The following is a 23,081-nucleotide window of genomic DNA, read 5'->3' on the forward strand; positions in this document are numbered from 1 at the left end:
TTTTGCCACTGATTTTCATGAGGGCAGTATCCAAATCTGAAGGACATAAAAATGCCAAATGGAAGCATATTCTATGAAAATGACATGTGCTATAAAATGTGGCAAGACTTGGCGTAACAACCCATTGAACATTACTGATGAGAGAAAAAAACGCATGAAATCAAACACAAATTTTAATTGGATTTAAAACCTATGAATGTGGTTTGATCGGTATTGTAAAAATCAGATTTCATGTGCAAAAAAATCTATGTCTGAACAAGGCCTTTTTTTTTTTTTTTTTTCTTCCAGATTTCCCTCAGGAGCGCTGTCCTGTGGTGCTCGCACCACTGCTCTACCCTGACAAACGGGACATTCTCATGGACCGGATCCTACCAGACTCTGGAGAGTTAAATAAGACCATGATGGAGAGTTCCCTTGCTGACTTCATGCAAGAAGTTGGCTATGGCTTTTGTGCAAGGTATTGGAAATTTTCAAGTTTTTGAGACTTGATTAACACTATTTTGAAGCTGTTCTTGTTCTGAGGTATTCTAAGGTAGTTTTCATTCTGGGCACATTTGCTATGGTCCGAATCCAAGTGAGATTGATTCTGGTGCCCCCTGCAGTGTTTCAGATTCTTTCGAACCCTGGTGGTTTTTTGTCTTCAACTTGGAGAGCACAATGTGGGTCACTATATTTGTGCTTCACATGCCATAATTCAGCAGGTGACTATATCTGATGCCTGCAAATTTTTTGTTTTTAAGGTGACAGCTGGTTGCGAGCAGTATTTGCAACGGTGCTTATGTTCCCCTGCCACTAATGGTGCATGTGTGTATTTTTGTGCAACTTAGGGTTTTCGCGGATCTTAAAAAGGTTTAAGTCTTAATTCACCCTTCTGCAAAATAAGGTCTTAAATCTGAGCAACAAGTCTTTAATTCATAAAGTCATGGCATTAAATGTTGTATTAGGGATTTTCTTGTTGCGGGATTGTTTTCTCATTGCGTTTAAGTTAGGTGACATCTGGTCCCATTTTGAAGTGTTCTGCCAATTCTCTAAACATTGTAATTATGTCCTGGTTTCAGCTGGTAGGCTCGCTGATTTATTTATTTTTTTCTACTTTTGATGTACTCATTTTCCTTATTGCTATTGTCTTTGGTATCGTTTGCAGAGAAGAGAACCATAAGTCCTGTTTACCTTTTGTCCCCACCCAAGCATGACCTTTTACAACACATGTTTCTTTTAGATAAACTCTAAACATTTCCTCATCGCCCCCATGTTAAAAGTAATTTCTGCACCGCTGCAAACGTAACTTCACACCATGCATCATCTTATTTTGTTATTTGGCTGTTTTTTTTTCTATTTGCTTTAACAGCCATGTATGAGTGAGAAAATGGAGTAAACAGAGTGACCGTTACAGTTTGTAAATAGTTTGTTATATTCCTTGACCCACTGAGATTTAATTTGGATTGCAAAAGTTAAAGTTAACTGTTGCTTGAATTGCACTAATTTTACTCTAAGATGAGGGAGAGGTGGAATGTGGTATGTGGTAAGTTAGGTGTGCGTGTATTACTGAGTTGATCAAGGATGCACAAGTTTTAGCTATTCCTAGAAAAACATTCCAAGTGGTACTCAAATTGCACTAATTTTACTGTTATTTTATGTTGAACTGCTAAACTCGAGGTTGCACAATGTTTTGATATTCCTCCTCAAAGTGACTTGAATTTTACATTTGTTTAATTTATTTTGTTGTTGGATTGCTGAATGGAGTCCCTCAATTGTCAAAATCTGGACCTCCATATAGAGCCACTGTTGGGAAGAACTCAAATGTGCAGAAGATGCAGAGAAACCAAATAATTTTGCTGTAGTTGGGTTTTTTTCTTAAAAGTGGACATCTTCACTGCTCAGGACAAAGCATTGATTCATGAACTATTATTACACCACCATCATTGATCGAGAAAGCAACACCCCATATTAAAAACCAAGGGAATGTAAACTTAACAGGATCATGTGTGTAAATTCAGTTACTATTTTGTTGTGTGGAATATATGTGAGGATGTGTTATGCCAAATGGCTTCGAGGCAGTGCTAAATAAAAACAAAACAAAATGCCCCCCTCCCACACACATACATTGATTCCTTAAATTTTATTTAGTTAGTCTTAAAATGGTCTTTAAAAAAGTCTTACATTTAGCTTAACCCTGAACTGATGTCCTGCTTAAATCAACAAAAACTCATGCTCAAATATTTTACTTCTGGAACAAGTGCGGATCCGAGTACAGTTTCTCACTCATGCAAACTGTGCCACTGGTCCATTGCAACTAAGCTCAGACCACCTTCTACATGTAGTCTCATGTTCAGTACCATGGTCCGCTCCCTGGTTCGCAAATCACCTTTCATATTAACAATTTAAGGCAAACACTGCTCTGTTTTGGACTAAACTGTCAGTGTGAAAACCTCTAAATGCTTTCTTCATACTGCACATAAGTAACATAAAATGTAAACATCAGATGATTCAGTGTATTTATTATTTTGGACTGCTAAAATGGATTTAAGCTGAATACACTGTTTTTTTCTGTCTAAACAAAGCCGTATTTATTGTTTGTGTACGTTCCCCCAGTTTTGACGAGTGCAGGAACATAATCCTGCAGTATGGGGTGCGAGAGGTGACAGCCAGCCAGGTGGCCCGTGTGCTGGGCATGATGGCCCGCACTCACTCCGGGCTTTCCGATGGCATCCCCCTACAGGTATGTTTTTCTCGCTGGGCCGGATTTTGGTTCTCCTGGGACTCTAATGTAACTTTAACAGGGCTCAACGCTAAGGATTTTTTCTATTAGCATGGTCGGGCCAGTGCTTCAGATTTTTACTTGCCCTGCCAAAATTTTCACTGACCTCAGCACAAACATTTTAAATGGCTGTTTTACCATCATGGCTAATCACATTTATAATTTGAAATATGATTTATGCATTATTTAATCTCATAAGTGCTTTATAGATATAAATTCATAAATACATATTAACCTCAGCTGTTCTGCCATTTACACATGTGTTTTTAAGCAAAGAGTTCTGTGGAGCAAATGATGGGTTTTCAGATTTAGTCACAGAGTTAAAGATAGGATTTTTGGCTGAATGTAATAAACGTATGAATCCCTAACCGTGCGTTCACACCAGAAAGCGGCGAGAGCGTCAAAATTCGCTCTGGCTGCCCTGCCTTCAACGCTCGAGGACGCTGTGACGTAGTTGAAATAGGTGGCAACGTTTGTTCAGAATGCTTTGTTTTGTGAACTATATTTAAAGGGGCCACAATTTAAACATCTAGACATGTCGACCATTTACTTTTTGCCGACCTATCACAAGTAGTGTATATCCTCATGAACTCTTAAAATGTGAAAATAAGAAATCGATCGATGGCAGAAAGTAATTAAAATTATAGTTGTTTGTTATCAAAATAAAATACATTTGTAATAATAACTGTGGTCTTTGTTGTTTTATATCCCTGTAAGCAAACAGGGACCGATCATGTATTAATGGGAAAACCGCCACGGCAATAATTTGTTTCTCCTCTATTTTATCTTCGGAACTAATGTTTGGTGGGAACCAAAGTTTACACTGTTGTGTTCTCTAGACTTCGCTAGAGCGGAGCACTTCTATATTCCAATAGGTTGCCGCCGAACCGCGTCACAGCTCATTACCATAATGTTGACTGCACATGAACTTTCATCTGACCCCAAGACTCGCCGCTCCGCTTCTCGCCACCGAGAGACGCTGGCTGTCATTGAAAATGAATGACTTCCGGTCGATTTGACGCTCTCGCCACCTTTGGTGTGAACGCTCGGTAAGAGGAGAACTTGCTACTAAATCGGTTGTGACGTGTAATATACATTAGGTAGCTATTAGAAATTTGAGAATGTTGATATAAACATAACATTAGCCAACCCAAACAAGACCAAAAAAACTGACTGATACACAAAGCACAGAGAAAAATACCTGCACATTCCAGAAATGAGAAATGCAAAAGGTGTGTTATGAGTAGGGTGGCCAGACATCCCATTTTTCCCAGGACAGTCCCATGTTTTAAGCTCTTTCTAGTGTTTTTTTATTTCCCCTCCCTTAATTTCCACCAATTGGTTTTCTCAGTCACTTGAGTATTCTAATAAAAGGTAGCCAAGGATACGTCTTGTAAAACCAATAAAATCAAACTTATTTGAAGTACGTGATTGGATTAAACTATCCAAATACAATCCCCTAGCAATAGACGTCCAGTTAGCGAATTGGTTGTGGAGTCAGTTTGAAAGAGCACACATGAAACTGCTGGTGGAAAAATGTCAAGGAAGCTTGTATGTACATTTTAATGAGGATCTTCAAAAAGAGTTTAAATGTCTAAAGTAATCAAAGACAGAGTCTAGTTAAGTGAGATTGTGGAGCTCGCTTTTCCATCGCCCATGGAGGCCACACCGACATCACGCAGCATGTTCATACAAAAAGCACGTGGATGCTGCTGAAAGTGTGCCACATCGAGTGTTAGCAATTTTTGTTTTGTGAAGCAAAGTTACGAATCTGAGAAGATGCATGCAAGTGAAGGACTTTTTGCTTATTGTTCTGTTGTGCACGGCCATAGTTTTTGGTCTGCTGACTGCACTGCGAAATTGATCCAAAATTTTCTTCTGTCCACACCAAATCTAAAGCTATCATTTGCATCATATACTCACTTTTGTGCAGCAGGACTAGAGGTCGACCGATTAATCGGCCGATTTTTTTGCATTTTTTACATAATCGGCATCGGCCAAATCCACGCATATCAAGCCAATTATTAGGCAGGCGCATTTGTGGGCAGCCTAGTGTTGTTGTGGAACACGTGTTCGACACACGCTGCCCCTAGAGTCATTTTCCAGCAGAGTGAGCAGACCACATCCAGTGCCTAAGGAAGGAGCTAAGTTCCTTGGAGAAAACAGTAAGGGTTAAATTTGTATAACTTCTTTAGATTTAATTAAAAACTTTTGATATGTTACTGCCAACTTCAAGAAAAAAACGTGACAAACGCGATAGTTGACTTGACGTTCGGCTACTTTGGGATTTGCATTATTACAGCAGAAGGGTTGCTATCATGTCACAATAAGTAAGCAAGAATTTTGCAATTACAGACAGTGAATCTGAGACTTTTATTTGTTCTGTTTGTGTGTCTTATATTTGAGAGGGTTGTCACTCAATGCAGAGAAATAAGTAACGTTATCGGTTCTGCTGTCGGTACTGGAGAAATTAAGAAAATACATTCTTTATTGCTATAAAGAGAAAGTTATTTTATCTCGCCAGCCATTTCTATGTATAATAATATGAAACCATTTGTCTGTGATGCAATTTAGCTATTCGCTGTCAGAGAGAGAGAGAGAGCTCGCTCACGCGGTGCCACAGCGAGCACAAAACGAGCCCTGCTTAATGAGTGACAGAACTAAACATTCAAACATAGCCTGGTTTAGATCTGTGATTATTAGTCTGATTTTATTTTAGATTTCGCCTTCCAAAGATTATAAAAAGAATATTTATACATAAGCCGCATTCTGTCTAGCACAACTTCCTTCCCTTCACAGCGGTGCACTGACATTTCTCCCTGAAACTCAAACTTAACGTCAGAATCAGCACGATCGGTGATTGTTGTAAAATGCTACTGTTGCTAAATTGCGGGACGCGTTTAATAATAAAAAGAACGCAAGAGAGACCGTTCCCAAGGCGGCGCGCGCTCCGAAACACACCGCAAAGAGACGAGCAAAGTATAGACTACTTTGGGTTTCATGCGTCTAAACGATCAACTGTACACAAAAATATGTCAAATGACAGGCTTGGAGATTCACTTAAACACAGTTTATGTCTTAAATGGACGTAGTTATGGAAATAGTTGGAGAGAAAATATGCTGCATCAGGAGCCTATTAGATCTGAACTCGGTCTTAAAGGGGAAGCTGTCTATTAAACATGTGACGATTGAGCCATTACTGCGAATCAAACAACAAAAGGCAAAGAGAAAATCACTTACAGCTCTTGAATGAATAACTTCTGCATTAATAAGCATTAATCTATCTATGATAAACTATGCAGTGTTATTTTACAATTGATTACTTCATTAGATTTCTTTTAGACCACACCTGAACAGTAATGTTAGACCTTCCTGAAATAAATTTTTTATATATATATATATATATATAATATATATATATATATATATATAACAAAAGAACCGTTAAGAATACCGTTAAAGTACCGGATCGATAAGCAGTATCGGTAAGATAGTAATACCATTAAAACCTTACCGATACCCATCCCTAGTTATGCCTGTGCTTCTCTTGGATGCTCTGAATTTTGGATTACGTGCAGGGCTCGACATTAAGGCTTGTCCGGGACAAGTGGATTTTTTGTAGGACAAGTAGAAGAGAAAATTAGTTGTCCGACCGGACAAGTTAAATTTCAAACAAAATAAAATGCCATGTTACTTCACGTTATGTGCCACTCATTACGTCTATTTTACAGATTTAATTTAATCGATTTGAAACTAACACATTTTTTAATAAACACAAGATTTTGACGCATATCCAAGGGTTTGTGCGGAGTGTGGAGCGCGCACTGCATGGAACAGAGGCGCTGGCTTGAACACTTGCGTTTTCCTATCAACAGTGGAAACAACTTAAATACTCTATCATTTCTGGTCATACTGAAAATAATAATACATAATTTGCAACTACTTTTATTTGTGTAAATTCACAATAACAAGAAAACGTGCTTTTGCAAAATAAAATAAAACAATCAGGCGGGCTTTGGTCTCCGTGAACTGAAACTGAACTGAAACAAAATATAGTCTATGTAACGTTAGGATAAAGCTTGAAATGTCCACTTTTAAAGAACCAATTCGAATCGAAAGAAAATAGCCTAACGTTACCGTCTGATTATGCAATCCATATGAATTTCTCTCTAAAGGCGATCCGCTTTACATCGGAGATGGAGGTATATTTCCAGCAAACACTGATTTAGAAAACATTAAAATGCCTCGTTATTTTTTCAGGTTATAAACAGAAAAGCTCCAAAAACAAGAAGTCACCTTAAACCAACAACATAGGAATTAAAACGGGAACGAAATTTTTTAACCAAATGGAAAGATGAATTCGACTGTGTTATTTATGAAGACGGAGTAATGTTCTGTGGCGTCTGTCGAGCGCAACCCAACCTGGCTGACAAGTAAGTGACGTTAGCTAGCTAACTTAGCGTCGGCAGCTGTGTAGCTACTGTAAGCAAGCATTAAAAGCATTAAAGCATTAGTTCACCTCAAAATGAAAATTCCATCTAATTTTCTCCTCCAACTTCAAAATCGTCCGACATCTTTGTTTTATTTTATAATTATTAATAAAAAATAATATTTCGTGACGTTTCCAACGTCGCAGACCAGCACAAGACCAACAATTGTGGTTATAAAAAGTATAAATATTTTTTTTTTTAGAAAATGAACGATCGTTTCAGCTAGATAAAGACCCAATTCCTCAGCTGGGAACGCAGCACAGCCCTTTGAAGCACTTCAAAGCCCTTTTAAACTGCATCGATTTGGACTTCAACGTGTTGTTAAACTTAATCATATTTATTTAGGCATATCATATCAGTTATTTGCCTAGGCATTGTTTCTAATTTAAAATAATCTATTATTTAGATTTCATTTCAACTTTATTTCAATTGCTGAGCAATGGTTGCGCTTGAAGTCCATTGTGTGGAGAAAAATCCTGAAATGTTTTCCTCAAAAACTTAATTTCTTTTCCACTGAAGAAAGAAAGACATGAACATCTTGGATGGCATTGGGGTGAGTAAATTATCATAAAATTTTCATTTTGAGGTGAACTAATCCTTTAACAGCATTTGTATTGGTTGTACAATGTACATAGTTAAATATTACTATTAGCCATTTGCCTACTTTAGCAAGTCACAGTATTTCCAAGCCCTGATAATGTACTGAACTGTAACTGAGATGACGCTAGTAAATAATTCCTCTTTCAAGTAACTGCACGGTCTGTATGTTACCAAAGGATCTTGGGACGAAGCTGCAAAACAGTACATAACAGAAATTGTGTAAATGTTTTAAATGCTTTCAATGGTTTGTTCGAATTCTGCATTAGCAAAACACAAAAAAATAAATGAAATTATAAATCTTTACCCGGGCAAGTGACTTTTGTGCAAGGACAAGTGAAACATAAATTTACTTGTCCGAAGGACAAGTGCCTCAAAAAGTTAATGTCAAGCCCTGACGTGTCTGGATTGCCCCTTAATTAAAGCTGCATTTGGATCTCAACCTTCGTGTCTCGGAGCAGTTCGTAACACCTGCTTTGTTTATTTAATATATTTGTTATACATTATTTATACAATATGTTTTTACATTATACATTTTTAATTTTCAGTGTACAAGTGCAGATTGGTCAAGTGTTCAATAAATTTATTTGTTGAGAAATGTTGTCTATCTTAAGTAATTATTTGTGTTACATTTTATCTTTCAAATAAAAGGTTCAAATAAGAGGTTAAAAACAAGCACATATCGGCCAAATTAAATCGGCAGCAATAATCGGCCATCGGCCGACCCGGATTTCAAAATATCGGCATCGGCCTGAAAAAACCAATATCGGTCGACCTCTAAGCAGGACTATCAGAAATTACTGCAGCATGGCAAACACTCATTTCCTCTTTCTTGGTCCAGCTCTTGAAAGAATACTACACATTTTCAATGGTCTACATGCATGCATACTTTCTCAAGAAAAATGCCCAAAGTTTCTAAGGGACATTTTCAGCGATCCTTGCACTTAACTTTGAATTGTGCACTTTTAACGATGCACTGGAGATAGTAGAACAAGGCTACAGATGTGGCTTTGCACATTCATGACCTGAGAAAAGACTTGTTGGACAGGCTGGAGGAATCATTCATACCCTCTGACATTAAAAAGCAGTTGGATGTCCTGGTTGAAGTTGGTGACATGCGAGTGGATGATTTCTTTTGTGCATTGAGAATTTTATTCAGCATCAGTGGATTACCTCCAAAATTGGAGCTGCTCATTGGAGAACACAGGAAACACTTGAGTGGGCCCTACTGCGAGACATTCTCGAGTGGAAAAGACATTCAGAGCTGCCTCGGACACTTCAACGACCATCAACTTCGGTGTCTTGGCCAAGGTCATGGAGTTTGTTTTATGCCTGCCTGGGACATCTGCATCTGTGGAGCATGTGTTCTCATTACTGAACATATCGGATAAATGTCGACTCAGTGTAACGGTCATGAAGGCAATGCTTTTCATACATCTTAATTTTGGACTGGACTACTCTGTATTTTATGATAAACTCTTGAAAGACAAGCGTACACTGTGAAAAATTGCTGCCAGCGAAGCACAAGTTGACATCAGATGTGGATTCACCCTCTACTTCGCATTGATCTGCGCCTAGGTAAGGATATGTCAATCTCATTTTAGCTGGGTGGGGGCTGTCCCGTTTCAACAAGCAGGAATCTGGTCACCCTAGTTATGAGGATAACATGAAATACTGTTTTAAATAGTTATCTTCATCCTGCAGCTAAACAGCTCTGAAAATAATAACAGCCATAGTGATTTTGCTCTTCATATCAAACACCATTATCATTAGTTAGTTAAACTTTTCTTATAAGCATTACCTAATTAAACTTACATTTTGTATGAGCAGCTCATGATTTCCAGCCATGTGTATAACCAGAGTTCAACAAAGTATAACATTTCAGCTCTTCATCTCTTTAAGGCAAAGTAATGCGATAAAATGCGCTTTTACTGTGCAAACTGTGAACATTACTAGCACTCTGTCCCTTTTAAACGTGTTTACACTGCATGGAGGGATTGATAAGAGAGATGCACAGTTGGATTTACAGTCCTATTGAAAGAAACTGTTGATTTCTTGTGCTCTAATGTGAGGATTTCTAATTTCAGTGTTTGTACAAGGAGCTTGAAGTACTTGAATTTGACCTTGAAAATAGTCAGGTGGAACCTGTTACTTTTGGCAGCGCTGTTCAGAATGGGCCAGTCACAATCAATTTACTGGAGGATTTAAAAAATATTTTTTATAGATACTGCTGTGACAGAATTAACAGGTATGAATCCTTGCAACTATCAGTTTTAATTATAAATTACTCTCCAGACTGAAAAAATTAGATGCAAAACATTCTGAGATTTAAATGCAGATCAATGGAGGATTCAGTTGTGAGCCATGTAGCGCCCCCTTGTGTAAAGTCGTCTTTGTTTCTCTCAAAATAGGTTATTTCTGACAACATTTGGGTCAATATCAAATGTTGACAAACATGTCCCTTTACTTATTTTAGTTATCAAAAGGCTTTCAAATAGCAATCTTTTTTTAAAAAGGTATCATTCTATAACCTAACCTTTAATGATATATAGACTGGTGTACCACTTCTACGACATTAATTTTGTACTAATTTTTTATAAACGCATTAGTAAAAGCACAAACAAGTTTGCAAAAAAGCTAAACTAAATTATTAATAATTTTAAATTAATGTTTGTCTCTTGATTTCATGGCATTTGTATTTAATATTTATTTAGTTATTAATTCCCATTTAACTAATATTTTCACACAAATATTCTGCACCCCATTGAACCCTAAAAATGTGGTGTTGTAACCCATTTAACCCTCATATGTGTTAACTTGCTTTGTTCGTGAAATAAAATAACAGCCAAGTTGTCCATGAATAAAAATAATGTCCATGTTATAAAATGTTTGCCCTCAGCGTTTATAGGCACAAAAAAAAATACTTTCTTGAGAATGACCATCTGTAATTTGTGTCGGTTCCTCACATAAATCTGTTGTGTGACTTTAGAAAACATGGAACACAGCACATGAGTCATGGACTACTGTTTACGGACCCAATTATTCACTTTAGTTGAAAGCGAAGTACGATTTATGGGAGCACACTACAATTGCACATACATTTTGTCAAGAATTGTTACTGTGAGAATGTGTAGTTATAGATTCACGTTGAGATGTTGTACTTGTTATAAGTGGTGGTTTATAAAAAATAAATTAACTGAATGAATAAAATATTTTTAAAGTTAACAATTTTTAATGACATCTCGAACATGGTATTTGAAAACAAATAGAAATGTTTTTAAAGTCTTCGAAGCATCTGTATGAACACATTTTCACCACCATGTTAAAACGGGGGGAAATGTTGGAACTTTGCGTACTCTTGAGCACGGAATATGCGGCGATACTTGTTGCGCAACACATGTAATCCCGCTATGAAATTCCAGCTATTTCCTACACATTGGTAATTGCTGCTGTTAAGACACTTGGAAGTGAGTGAGATCAGTTCTAGGAGAGGGCGCTCTGTGTCTGCATGCTCTTGTGTGCTCGCACACCTGTGCTTTGGCGCGCCCAGTATATTATGCACTTGCACGTCTTTGTGAGCTAAATATAATCATGCTTGCTCGTCTCTGAGAGCTCTGTTAGAAGACTGTTTGCTCGGTGTAAGTTTTGTGCTCTCTCGCTTGTCGTCTTGCACTAATATTATAAATGGAGCACTGGTCCGATCGGTAAAGTGACAGCTCTAGCATCTGGCCCGAATCTCTCACACTGGCCTGGACCATCGGGCAGTCCTTATTGTTGAGCCCTGCTTAAACTGGAATGATATGAATGCTTGATTGATGAATGCAAACAGATTTGAATAACTGGTTTGTCCAAATGTAGTCCATCACAAATCCAGTGGGCGGTGGGATCTGGAGTGATGGCAAGGACAAGAGTGACAGCTCTCAGGCTCACACCTGGAATGTGGAAGTTCTGATTGATGTGGTCAAAGATGTGGTAAGCAATCTATCACAAGTACAAAAAAAGCTTCTGAATTGATTTTGGTTGTGGTGTCTAGCTTTATTTTAATCCTCTGCTGTGGTGTTCTTCTCACCAGAACCCCAATCTGAATTTCAAAGAGGTGACCTATGAGCTGGACCACCCTGGGTTCCTGATCCGGGACACTAAGGGGCTTCAGATAGTGGTTTATGGGATACAGAGGGGCCTGGGGTTGGAGGTGTTCCCTGTGGATCTCATTACCAGATCATGGAAGCATGCAGAGGGACAGGTAGAAATTAAATACCAGCATATCTGCAATTTGATGTCAATAACTTTAGTTTTATTGTACAATTTAGTAACCAATTGAATCATGCCTTTGTCTTCTACAGCTGTCAATAATTCAGCACTCGCTGATGAATCCTGACGTGTTCTGCTTTGCTGACTACCCTTGTCACACTGTTGCCATCGACATCCTGAAGGCCCCTCCTGAGGATGACAACAGAGAGATAGCCACATGGTTAGTATGAGCCTTTTCGTGAAGACAGTCAGTTATTTTTAAGGGAAAGTTCAACCAGGAACTAAAATGTATTTGTTATTTACTCTAAATCTGTTTGACTTCATTTCTTCTGTGAAATACGAGGTGAAGTCTTCACAATGTTATTTGCCAGATAGAAATACTCCAGTCTGTCAAGCTTGGGAAGATAAACATAAAAATCCTTTTTTTTTTTTTTTAAATCAGTAAGACTGTAAATGATCACTTTGAATACATTTTATTCTGTTTTATCACTCTCACAAATTATTATTAAAGCACTGAAATCAAATATTGTGGCCAAGTCTATCATCAAACCTTGTTTAATAGTCCTAATGTTTTAAATATTTTCCCTTTTTGGTCAACAGGAAGAGCCTGGACCTGGTAGAGAGTCTCTTGCGTCTCTCTGAAGTTGGGCATTATGAACAGGTGAAGCAGCTCTTCAGCTTCCCCATCAAGCACTGCCCAGACATGCTGGTGTTGGCCCTGCTGCAGATCAGCACCTCCTGGCACACCCTGCGCCATGAACTCATCTCCACCCTCATGCCCATATTCCTGGGCAACCACCCCAACTCCGCCATCATCTTGCACTATGCCTGGCATGGACAGGTGGGTGTAAATGTGAAATCAAATCTTGATTATATCTTGTGCCTGGTTTTATTGTGCACAGTTCATTAGTGCATGTTATTTAGTAGGGGAGGAATTTTGTTTTCTCTGCCTTCTAAATGATTGTTTTGCTAACGTAACCAATGCCACATGGGTGGGGAAAGATATTGACCGATTTTACCCATCATGTTCCACTTCACAATACAATGTTCTGCTGAGTATTAACTGAAATGCATGACATTGTGGTAGTTAGTTGTGTAATGGATGCTTAAATCGTTTAAGCATAAAAAGATGTACTGTTCTATTCTTGCATCACTGTGACTCGCTATGTTTCTAGGGCCAGTCTCCCTCCATTCGTCAGCTGATCATGCACTCTATGGCCGAGTGGTACATGAGAGGAGAGCAATACGACCAGGCCAAGCTATCTCGCATCCTGGATGTGGCTCAGGACTTGAAGGTACCAATCCACTTAACCGCTGCATTCGCTGTCCTAAGAAATTCAGAGACGCAAACTTTTTTTTGTGCATTTCAGTCTCTATCGATGCTGCTGAATGGTACTCCGTTTGCCTTTGTAATTGACCTTGCTGCACTTGCCTCACGCCGTGAATACCTCAAACTTGACAAATGGCTCACTGATAAAATCCGTGAGCATGGGGTAAGCGGCCAGATACATTTAGATCTTGATTTAAGCAAATGTAAATGAAATACTGATGTGTTCTGTGCTCGTTCATCAGGAGCCATTCATCCAGGCGTGCATCACATTCCTGAAGAGGCGCTGTCCCTCCATCATGGGTGGTTTAGCCCCAGAGAAGGATCAGCCGAAGAGTGCTCAACTTCCTCCTGAAACACTGGCCACCATGCTTGCATGTCTGCAGTCTTGTGCTGGGTAGGTATAGAAACTTTAGTACAAGATGGCAGTCAAGCACAGCCATGACTGCCATCTGAGATTACAGGAACCCAAAAATGAAAATTGTCATCCCTATTCCTCATGTCGTTTGGATGACTTTGGGCACAAAATAAATTTTCTTGTTAACACATTGGCAGTTGATAGGGATTCACTTTAAAGCTTAAAGGAATAGTTCACCCAAAAATTAAAATTCTCTCATTTACTCACCCATATGCCATCTCAGATGTGTTCTTTCTTCTGCAGAACACAAATTAAGATTTTGAACAAGACTATCTCCGCTCTGTAGGTCCATAAAATGCATTTGAATGGTGGCCAAAACTTTGAAGCTCCAAAAAGCACAAACTTACAATAAAAGTAATCCATACAACTCCAGTGATTTAATCCATGTATTCTGAAGCAAACTAATCGATGTTGGGTGAGAACAGACCAAAATGTAACTCCTTTTTCAATGTATATCTTGCCATTGCAGTCTCAAGGAACAATTTCATGCTTGATTACACTTCCTAGTGCTTGACGCATGCATAGAGCGCTGAATAGCGCCAGGAAGTGTAATTGAGCTTTAAATCATGATCACCAAGGAGACTGGTGATGTCAAGAGTTGCAGTGAAAAAGGAGTTATATTGGTCTGTTCTCACCCAAAATCAATTGGATCACTTCAGAAGACATGGATTAAACTTCTGGACTTGTGTGGATTACTTTAAGCCTAAAAACACACATAAAAGCAGCATTAAAGGTTTTGGCCACCATTTACTTGATTATATGGATCTACAGAGCTAAGAGATTCTTAAAATACACATCTGTGATGGCATGAGTGAGTAGGCTAAATGTGAGAATAAAACATTTGGTAATGAAAGGACACAAAAATATAAAAATGGTCCGTGTGACTTTTGCTTCATGGCAACATTACAGTTTAAAATTGTAAAGGACAGAACTCAGTGTACACCCAGTTAAAGCTTTTTTTTTTTTTTTAGATGGTTTTCTAATTGGGTAATTTCCTTTTTGGGCTCTCTTAACAGGAGTGTATCTCAAGAACTTTCTGAGACCATCTTGACTATGGTGGGCAACTGTAGCAATGTGATGAACAAGGCTCGTCAGCCGCCACCAGGAGTCCTGCCAAAGGGACGAGCACCCAGCACCAGCAGCTTAGATGCTATCTCACCGGTGCAGGTAACTGTGAACTTACTGGTGTTAGACTTCAGTTACATTTTCAATAAGTTAACACAGCAGTTGCACTCTGATTAAATGTGAATTTAGTAACCTGAAATCCTGTTGTATTCCAGATGGACCCTCTCTCTGCAATGGGTTCTCTGAGTCTAGGTGTCTCATCGACCTCTCACACCTCAAGCATGCAAGGATTCCCCAGCCTGCAGGGCTCTGCCTTCAGTAACCCCCAGTCCCCAGCTAAGGCCTTCTCAAACCTGCCCACCCCGAACCACAGTACAGCTTTCCAAGGAATCACCCCCCTGTCGTCTCAGCTGCAAGGTACCATCAGACTAGTGAATCTGTTCTCATATTGTTATTATAGAATAGAGTTGGGCAGTGTGACCCTTTGTATACCATTTTGCTGTACTGTTCATAATGCCATTAGGGCTGGGCAATATATTGAAAATTCGCAATATAATCGCAATGATTCTCCTGACGATATAAACTTAAGCAATACTGCTTTTTTTTTTTTTTTTTTTTTGGCCTTCAAGTTTCATAAAGCGGGTCATTTCATACACCATAAAGAGTAATTTCACAATCCTTCAGGGCTGCGCAATCAAAGAATTTCATAAAGTGATGACGTGCTGTTCTGTGCCCGCTAGGGTTGCAACGGTATGAGATTTTCATGGTATGATAACCATCTCAGAAAATATTACGGTATACGGTATTACACAATTACTATTATCAGTTTTTTTATTTTTTTTATTGAAGTATGTGTAGAGGTCTTTTGAAAATAAATAGAAAAAACAAGAAAGCTAACAGAATTATAATAATAAACCGAATTAGAAACATGATATAAAATGGCATGTAACTACAACATGTTATGTAACTACAACATGTTATGTAACTAAAGCATGTTCATTTACATGTTAGCATGGCATGTTAAATTAACTACTAAATGAAAAATAACATCAGCTGTGTGAGCTTTTAAAGTAATGTCCTATGATTATTAACATGTACTGTAAGTGCACGACAGCGTAGCCAGAATACTCCTGTACCTTTTTAACTCTGGTTCTCAACTGGTTTTGCTTCAGGCGAGATTTTACATTGAAAATCAAGTGGCAACACACCATAGTAAAAACATAACCTGTATAAAATGTATCCTGGGTCACATTTACTTATGTTGCATAGTTTTGTTCATGGTTTCCTGTACAAGGACATGCAAGTGACATTATTTTTGTTGTTGATGCCAACTACAAAATCTACAGGAAGTATTCTCTCCCCCCTTTTAAAAATTGATGAGCATATTTACTTAAATCATCCCATTATTATCCCATTTGTTTCCTAATTTCAAATATCATTCAAACAGAACACTCATATTACACAGAAGGAAAGGCTCCTCATTACCATGGTTTGGTCAGTGGTAGCTAGTCTATACTACAACTGCCACTGTTGATATAAATTAGGTCTAATAGATTCTACCTTTTAGTTTATTTAATATGAAACTAACATTTTGTCAAAATATAATGGTTAGTTTTACTCATGTAAAATCGTGAAACAAATTTGTAAAGGTTGTGCTGCTCTCTTCCTCTGTGCTGTTTGGCATGTCAGGGCTGCTGCTATTTGAGAGGTTCGAATTGACAATCTCCATAACACTTTAAACTAGAAAGTATTGCTAGAATTGAAATTGGTCACAGTTTTGATGTCTGCGCTACGTAATATCGATGGAAGCCCAGTTGTTGAATGCGCGCGCCAGAGAGAAGAGCAGATCATGATCGCGAGCTCGTTACACTCGCGAAAGTGTAGATGAGAAGTCTTTAGCTGTTTGTGAGATTATCATTAAATCTGCCTTGGCAGGTAAATACTCGATCACTTGGGCGGCCGCCGAAATATCTTCAATGGGAGAATTTTCCATGGCATTGTTATTTCCCTGCTGTCCGTGACCCAGTCCGAATAGACCAGTTGAGAAACACTGCTTTAACACACACTCATGTCACACAGTGTGTGGTGCAAGTTGACGAGTCTGACAGACAGTTGAGAAGGAAAGGAGATGCGCATGTGAGAATCTCCGTCCGGTTGCATTTTTTTCTCAATACCGTAGATAAGCAAATGTGCATGGTATGATTACCGTCAATTTCCAAACCGTGTTATACTATGAAACCGGTATACCTCTGCAACCCTAATGCCTTCACTCAAATGGCACTTGGAAGCCTGTGAATTATTATTCTTGTTTCAACAAAATCTCAGAACGAACCAATTAATTACAGTATACTTCCCAGTACTACAGAGGTTGTTCTGGAAGAGTAGGCTCAGTTCGCACGTCTCTGTGCACGCTCAAAAATAACTCTGGTCAGCTGCTTGCACAGCAGCTCTATTCAGTTGTATGATGTGTGGTATCGGGACAATGGTGGTTCTGGTTTAAAAAATAAATAAAACCACTTTTGAACCATTTCCGAGCAAATACATAATTATCGTGGTATTGTCTAATATTGTCAGAAGGTTGAAATATATATATATATTTATTTTATAGCCCAGTCCAAATCGCAGTAGATATCTTTCTATGCCTTCATTTGGGGTGGAAAACCATAGTAAAAGTTAAAATATTATAACTCTGTCTGTAATGGGGTGGGCAGTATAAATATCCCACAGTATGCTGGAAAATTTGGCCTCATTCTTGTATTCTCTCTTTATTGACACAATTTACTAGATGCCCCATTGTTTCCATCTTCTAAAATTTGTAGTGTCTTCCCATGAGTGCCATTTCATATCAATGTGTTAGACATTATTGATCTTATTGTTCGTCTAGGTCCTCTGAGCACAAGCTTGACTGGGATTGGCTCCGGTTTGGGCATGCCAGCCGTCAGCAGTGACCCCTTCGGCACCAGGAAGATGAGCACACCAGGGCTGAACCCGTCTACCTTCCAGCAGAGTAAGATGAAGGCTTGTATGTGGTGGTGTGACAGAGTGCCAGGCACCTCAAGCTGTATTTCCTCTCAAAAACAGGCCCTGACAAAAGTGCTTTTGAAACAGTTCGGCATATCTCTCTTTAATCGGAGTGCAATATTCATCTCCAGGCCAAAAAAATTATAATTTGAGTCTTTAGCGGAAATACAGGTCAGTCAGTCTACATTACTTCGATGTTCTTGGCAACCAGTTTGAGTCCTTTGGTAAACATAATCAGTCGTCTTCCATCAGACTGATCTTTGTATTTTAAACTGTAAACCATCTGCAAAATTTAAAGTATTTAAAATCAATATGGTTTAGTTTTTTTTTACAAATTTAAAGGGATAGTTCAACCAAAAAATTAAATTCTCATCTAACTAATTTTATCCCAGATGTGTATGACTTTCGTCTGCTGAACTCAAATGAAGATTTTTGGAATTTCTCAGCTTTTGGTCCATACAATGCAAGTAAATGGGTGCCAAAATTTTGAAGCTCCAAAAATCATTTAAGTCATCTTGAAAGTAATCCATACGACTACAGTGGTTAACTCAGTCTTCAGAAGCGATATGATAGGTGTGGGTGAGAAACGATCAATATTTAAGTCCTTTTTCAATAAATTCTCCCTGCTCTGTCAAACTTCACTTTCACATCCTTCTATTTTTGGTGATTTATATTCTTCATGCATATCACCTCCTACTGGGCAAGAAGAGTTTCTAGCAAAAAAAGGACTAAAATATTGATCTGTTTCTCACCCTTGCCAAACATATCACTTCTAAAGATATTGATTAAAAAACTGGAGGCATATGGATTACTTTTATGATGCCTTTTATGTGCTTTTTGGAGTGCCAATTTTGGCACCCATTCAATTGCATTTTATGGACCTACAGAGCTGAAATAATCTTCTAAAAATCATAATTTTTGTTATGAAGAAGAAAGTCATACACATTTTGATATGGTGTGAGGTTGAGTAAATGATAACCGAATTTTATTTTTGGGTGAACTATCCCTTTTAAAATGTTTACATACTCTTGTGTTATAACTGGTTTTTCCCTGTTCTCTGTGTTAGCTGACCTCTCTCAGGTGTGGCCCGAGGCAAACCAGCACTTTAGTAAGGAGATTGACGATGAGGCCAACAGCTACTTTCAGCGCATCTACAACCATCCGCCACACCCAACGATGTCTGTGGATGAGGTGAGAACTTGACAAGATCAGCTAAAGGAACTGAATGAGTAGTGGCACCTTTGGACTAAAACAAGCAAATTGATTTGAATGCAGTGTCAGTCAGCTCTAGATTAATTTGTCCATATGTATTTTCCCCCCAGCAAATACTGTTCTCTCTCATTCAAAACATCAACTCGAAAAGTGCTTTGGTTCACACCAAAAGCTTTGGTGTTGGAGTCCATTTGATGTCAATGTTTGGTTGATGTGAAAGCTGTTTTTAAAATTCGGGTGCACACTAGTTGAACCACACCCGTGTTAGATAGAAAAGGTTGCTGTCGTTAAAGGAATAGTTCACCCAAAAATGAAAATTCTGTTTATGACTTCTACAGAACACAAATTACGTTTTTTCGGAAGAATATCTCAGCTCTGTCTATTCAATGCAAGTGAATGTTGGCCAGAACTTTAAAGCTCCAAAAAGCATATAAAGGCAGCATAAAAGTAATTCATACGACTTCCGTGGTTAAATCCATATCTTCAGAAGTGATATGATTGGTGTGGGTGAGAGAAGATCAATATTGAAGAATTTTTTACTATAATTCTTCACTTTCCTAATTGTTCTTCTCTCCTAATAGTTATTTTGTTTTTACTGATTCGCATTCTTTGTGCATATCACCAACTGGGCAGGGAGAAGACATCATATAAAACATTTTTAAAAAAAAAGGAATTAAATATTGATTTCTTTTTTTTTTTTACCCCAACCTATCATATCGCTTCTGAAGACATTGATTTAACCACTGGAATCACATGGATTACATTTATGCTGCCATAATGTGCTTTTTGGAGCTTCAAAGTTCTGGCCAACATTCACTTGCATTGTATGGACCTACAGAGCTGAGATATTCTTCTAAAAATGTTGGTGTTAAGCAGAATAAAAGTCATACACATCTGTTATGGCATGAGGGGTGTGTAAATGATAGAATTTTCATTTTTGTGTGAACTTTCCCTTTAATGAAGTTAGTGTGTTGCAGTTTTCACTCAAAAGTACAGTATGAATTAGAGACCGGTGTGGCGAGGGGCAGAATCAAACTCTGCTTCAGACCAAGCAATCAAACAAAGTAAGGAAGCTTGTTTTCTGGTTCAGATACAGATTTCAAACTTGTGGTGGTTCTTTTCCTGCAGGTTCTGGAAATGCTACAGAGGTTCAAGGACTCTAACATTAAGCGGGAACGGGAGGTTTTTAACTGCATGTTGAGGAATCTGTTTGAGGAGTACCGGTTCTTCCCCCAGTATCCCGACAAAGAGCTGCACATCACCGCCTGCCTCTTCGGAGGAATCATCGAAAAGGGCCTAGTTACATACATGGCGCTGGGCTTGGCCTTACGATACGTCCTGGAAGCCTTACGTAAACCTTTCGGATCAAAGATGTATTACTTTGGGATCGCTGCACTAGATAGATTTAAAAATAGGTACAGTCTATAGTTTTTCTTGGTTGCATTGTATTGAAAATGTTAAATGGTTTCAAATGAAAATCAGATCTGTGTAGCTTTCATTCAAAATAAAGATTTAATATGGAGCGTTTCTTGATTTTAATAATTTTTGGTTATTTAGTTTAAACTTGAACTACTTCTATTCCTCAGATTGAAGGACTATCCCCAGTACTGTCAGCACTTGGCGTCTATTGCCCATTTCCTTCAGTTCCCGCACCATTTACAAGAGGTAAGCTGTTGTTAATTTTTTGTTTTGCCTGTTTTGGCCATGCCCACATCTCATTAATTTCTCTGCACAAGTCACTAGTCATCTTCTAGAAAATAAGTCTTCTGTTCTGTTGCCCATTTCCTTTGCAGTATATTGAGTATGGCCAGCAGTCAAGAGACCCTCCTGTGAAGATGCAAGGCTCCATAACCACCCCGGGCAGCCTGGCTTTAGCCCAAGCTCAGGCTCAGTCCCAGACCCCCAGTGCCCCCCAGCCTGGCCAAGCCAGCACCCTGGTGACCACAGCCGCCACGACCACCACCGCTGCCAAAACTACCACCATCACCAGACCTGTACCTGTTGGACTGAAGAAGGATGTGCCAGTGAGTAAATTGTGCTGTAAAACAGTGTTTTGCTAATGAAAGCTTAAGGAATTTCTTCCTATCAAGAATTGCTCAAGGAAGCCATAGTTTATTTTATTATTATTATTATTAAGTCATTTTCAGAAACCATACTAGTTTAACCCTTGTGCGGTGTTAAAATGTTTTGCCTAATTTGGTGTTCCCGGTCAAAAATGACTTGACATAATGACATAAAAATTGCATATAAATCTCTAGTTATGCAATGTTATCACCAAATATTGGATTAGATCTTTTTGTAACCTTGTCTTTCAATTAGCACAGGTTTTGTGTTTCTTTTTGAGACTTATTGATCATAGGCCTGATTGACCTGAGCTTGTGCTCCTCTGTTTTTGAGTGGGGAATAAAGCATTATTGGTGGATAATTTTTACATTTATTAAATAAAACATGAAAACATTCTGTATTATGTATCGCACTAGTGTCCTTTTATGTTTAACCAGGAAGTTTGTTTTGAAATGCTTTTATTTTGTACAAATGGCACATCACAATTGTGGTGTTACTGGTCAAAAATGACTGGCCATTGAAAATTTAACAGGGGAGATAAAAAAAGAGAGAAAAATTGTGTTCATATTCACAATACATTATGTGCAAGTGTGCTTGCAAACAAAGGCCTCGGACCTGGGAACACATGCGCACACACCGATGTTCACATACATGCTTATACTCTGAGTATTACATGCTTGTTTTTTCACAGATGAGCTTTATCCTACCTTGAATTGCATCCAACATCCATTCATCCATCCAACATTAATACACACATGCACGCATGGTACAGAATGTTTTCATATTTTATTTATTATTGCCAAAATGATCCACACATTGTTCTGTTTTTTCACTCAAACGGAGAAGTTGGTGAGGCCTACAATCAATGTTCCAAAAAGAAATTCAAAACCTATGCTAATTGAAACAAATTGCCAAAAACATCTAATCCAATATTTGGTGATAACATAGCATAATGGTTTATAAGCAGTTTTTTACATTACATTAACTAGCATTTTCAGGCAAAAGACAATCCTCTTTGGGTCAAAATGACTGGAACACAATATGAGTGGTAAGATGATGGATTGGTCTCTTGTGGTATCTGATGTTTTCTATTTCTCCCCAGCCTTCAATCAACACCACAAACATTGACACTCTGTTAGTAGCCACAGACCAGACTGAAAGGATTGTAGAGCCCCCTGAGAACGTTCAGGAGAAAATTGCTTTCATCTTCAACAACTTGTCCCAGTCAAACATGACACAGAAGGTGCCTGATTTTATATTTGAAGATGTATGGCCTAAATTTGTTTTGTTAATGTTCTTAACCCCTAAACATCTATTGATCTGTGTTAAAAGGTGGAAGAGCTGAAAGAGACCGTGAAGGAAGAGTTCATGCCCTGGGTGTCTCAGTACCTGGTCATGAAGCGTGTCAGCATTGAGCCCAACTTTCACAGCCTTTATTCCAACTTCCTGGACACACTGAAAAACCCTGAGTTTGTCAAGATGGTTCTCAATGAGACTTACAGAAACATCAAGGTAAGATTGATGAAATATGAAGTGTTGAAGGTTGTAATAACGTTTTACAGGAAGTAATTGCTAGGGGTATACCTTTTTATCATGGTTACAAATTGTTCTCCTTTAGGTCCTTCTTACCTCCGATAAGGCAGCTGCTAACTTTTCTGATCGATCCCTGCTGAAGAATTTGGGTCACTGGCTTGGAATGATCACCCTTGCTAAAAACAAACCCATCCTGTACACGGTGAGTTCAATTTCTTAATCAGGTGGACACAGGAATTATGACTGAAAAAAGACAGAAATCGACATCATTGCATGATTAAACATTAGAGATGAATAGTTTGATTTTACCTGCAGTATGACAACACTAATGCTCTGCTTTCATGT

At 38.4% G+C, this 23,081-nt stretch overlaps 1 protein-coding gene across 3 annotated transcripts in view; it reads left to right on the forward strand.

Annotated features, from left to right (window-relative positions):
- Positions 1-23,081, forward strand: part of LOC127640718 (CCR4-NOT transcription complex subunit 1-like) — a 48,156-nt gene that overhangs the window by 7,212 nt on the left and 17,863 nt on the right. For all 3 annotated transcript variants that reach the window (XM_052123424.1, XM_052123426.1, XM_052123425.1), the window contains exons 8-26: positions 289-457; positions 2,593-2,719; positions 11,704-11,817; positions 11,918-12,088; positions 12,189-12,316; positions 12,697-12,937; positions 13,272-13,391; positions 13,467-13,589; positions 13,669-13,820; positions 14,858-15,008; positions 15,122-15,323; positions 17,791-17,913; positions 18,994-19,118; positions 20,268-20,554; positions 20,726-20,804; positions 20,933-21,163; positions 22,306-22,446; positions 22,536-22,715; positions 22,822-22,938. In XM_052123424.1, the coding sequence (XP_051979384.1) occupies positions 289-457; positions 2,593-2,719; positions 11,704-11,817; positions 11,918-12,088; positions 12,189-12,316; positions 12,697-12,937; positions 13,272-13,391; positions 13,467-13,589; positions 13,669-13,820; positions 14,858-15,008; positions 15,122-15,323; positions 17,791-17,913; positions 18,994-19,118; positions 20,268-20,554; positions 20,726-20,804; positions 20,933-21,163; positions 22,306-22,446; positions 22,536-22,715; positions 22,822-22,938 (2,981 nt within the window). The remainder of the gene's footprint in view (positions 1-288; positions 458-2,592; positions 2,720-11,703; positions 11,818-11,917; positions 12,089-12,188; positions 12,317-12,696; positions 12,938-13,271; positions 13,392-13,466; positions 13,590-13,668; positions 13,821-14,857; positions 15,009-15,121; positions 15,324-17,790; positions 17,914-18,993; positions 19,119-20,267; positions 20,555-20,725; positions 20,805-20,932; positions 21,164-22,305; positions 22,447-22,535; positions 22,716-22,821; positions 22,939-23,081) is intronic.

This window comes from Xyrauchen texanus, chromosome 49, assembly GCF_025860055.1.
Source record: "Xyrauchen texanus isolate HMW12.3.18 chromosome 49, RBS_HiC_50CHRs, whole genome shotgun sequence".
NCBI classification, from domain to species: Eukaryota; Metazoa; Chordata; class Actinopteri; order Cypriniformes; family Catostomidae; genus Xyrauchen; species Xyrauchen texanus.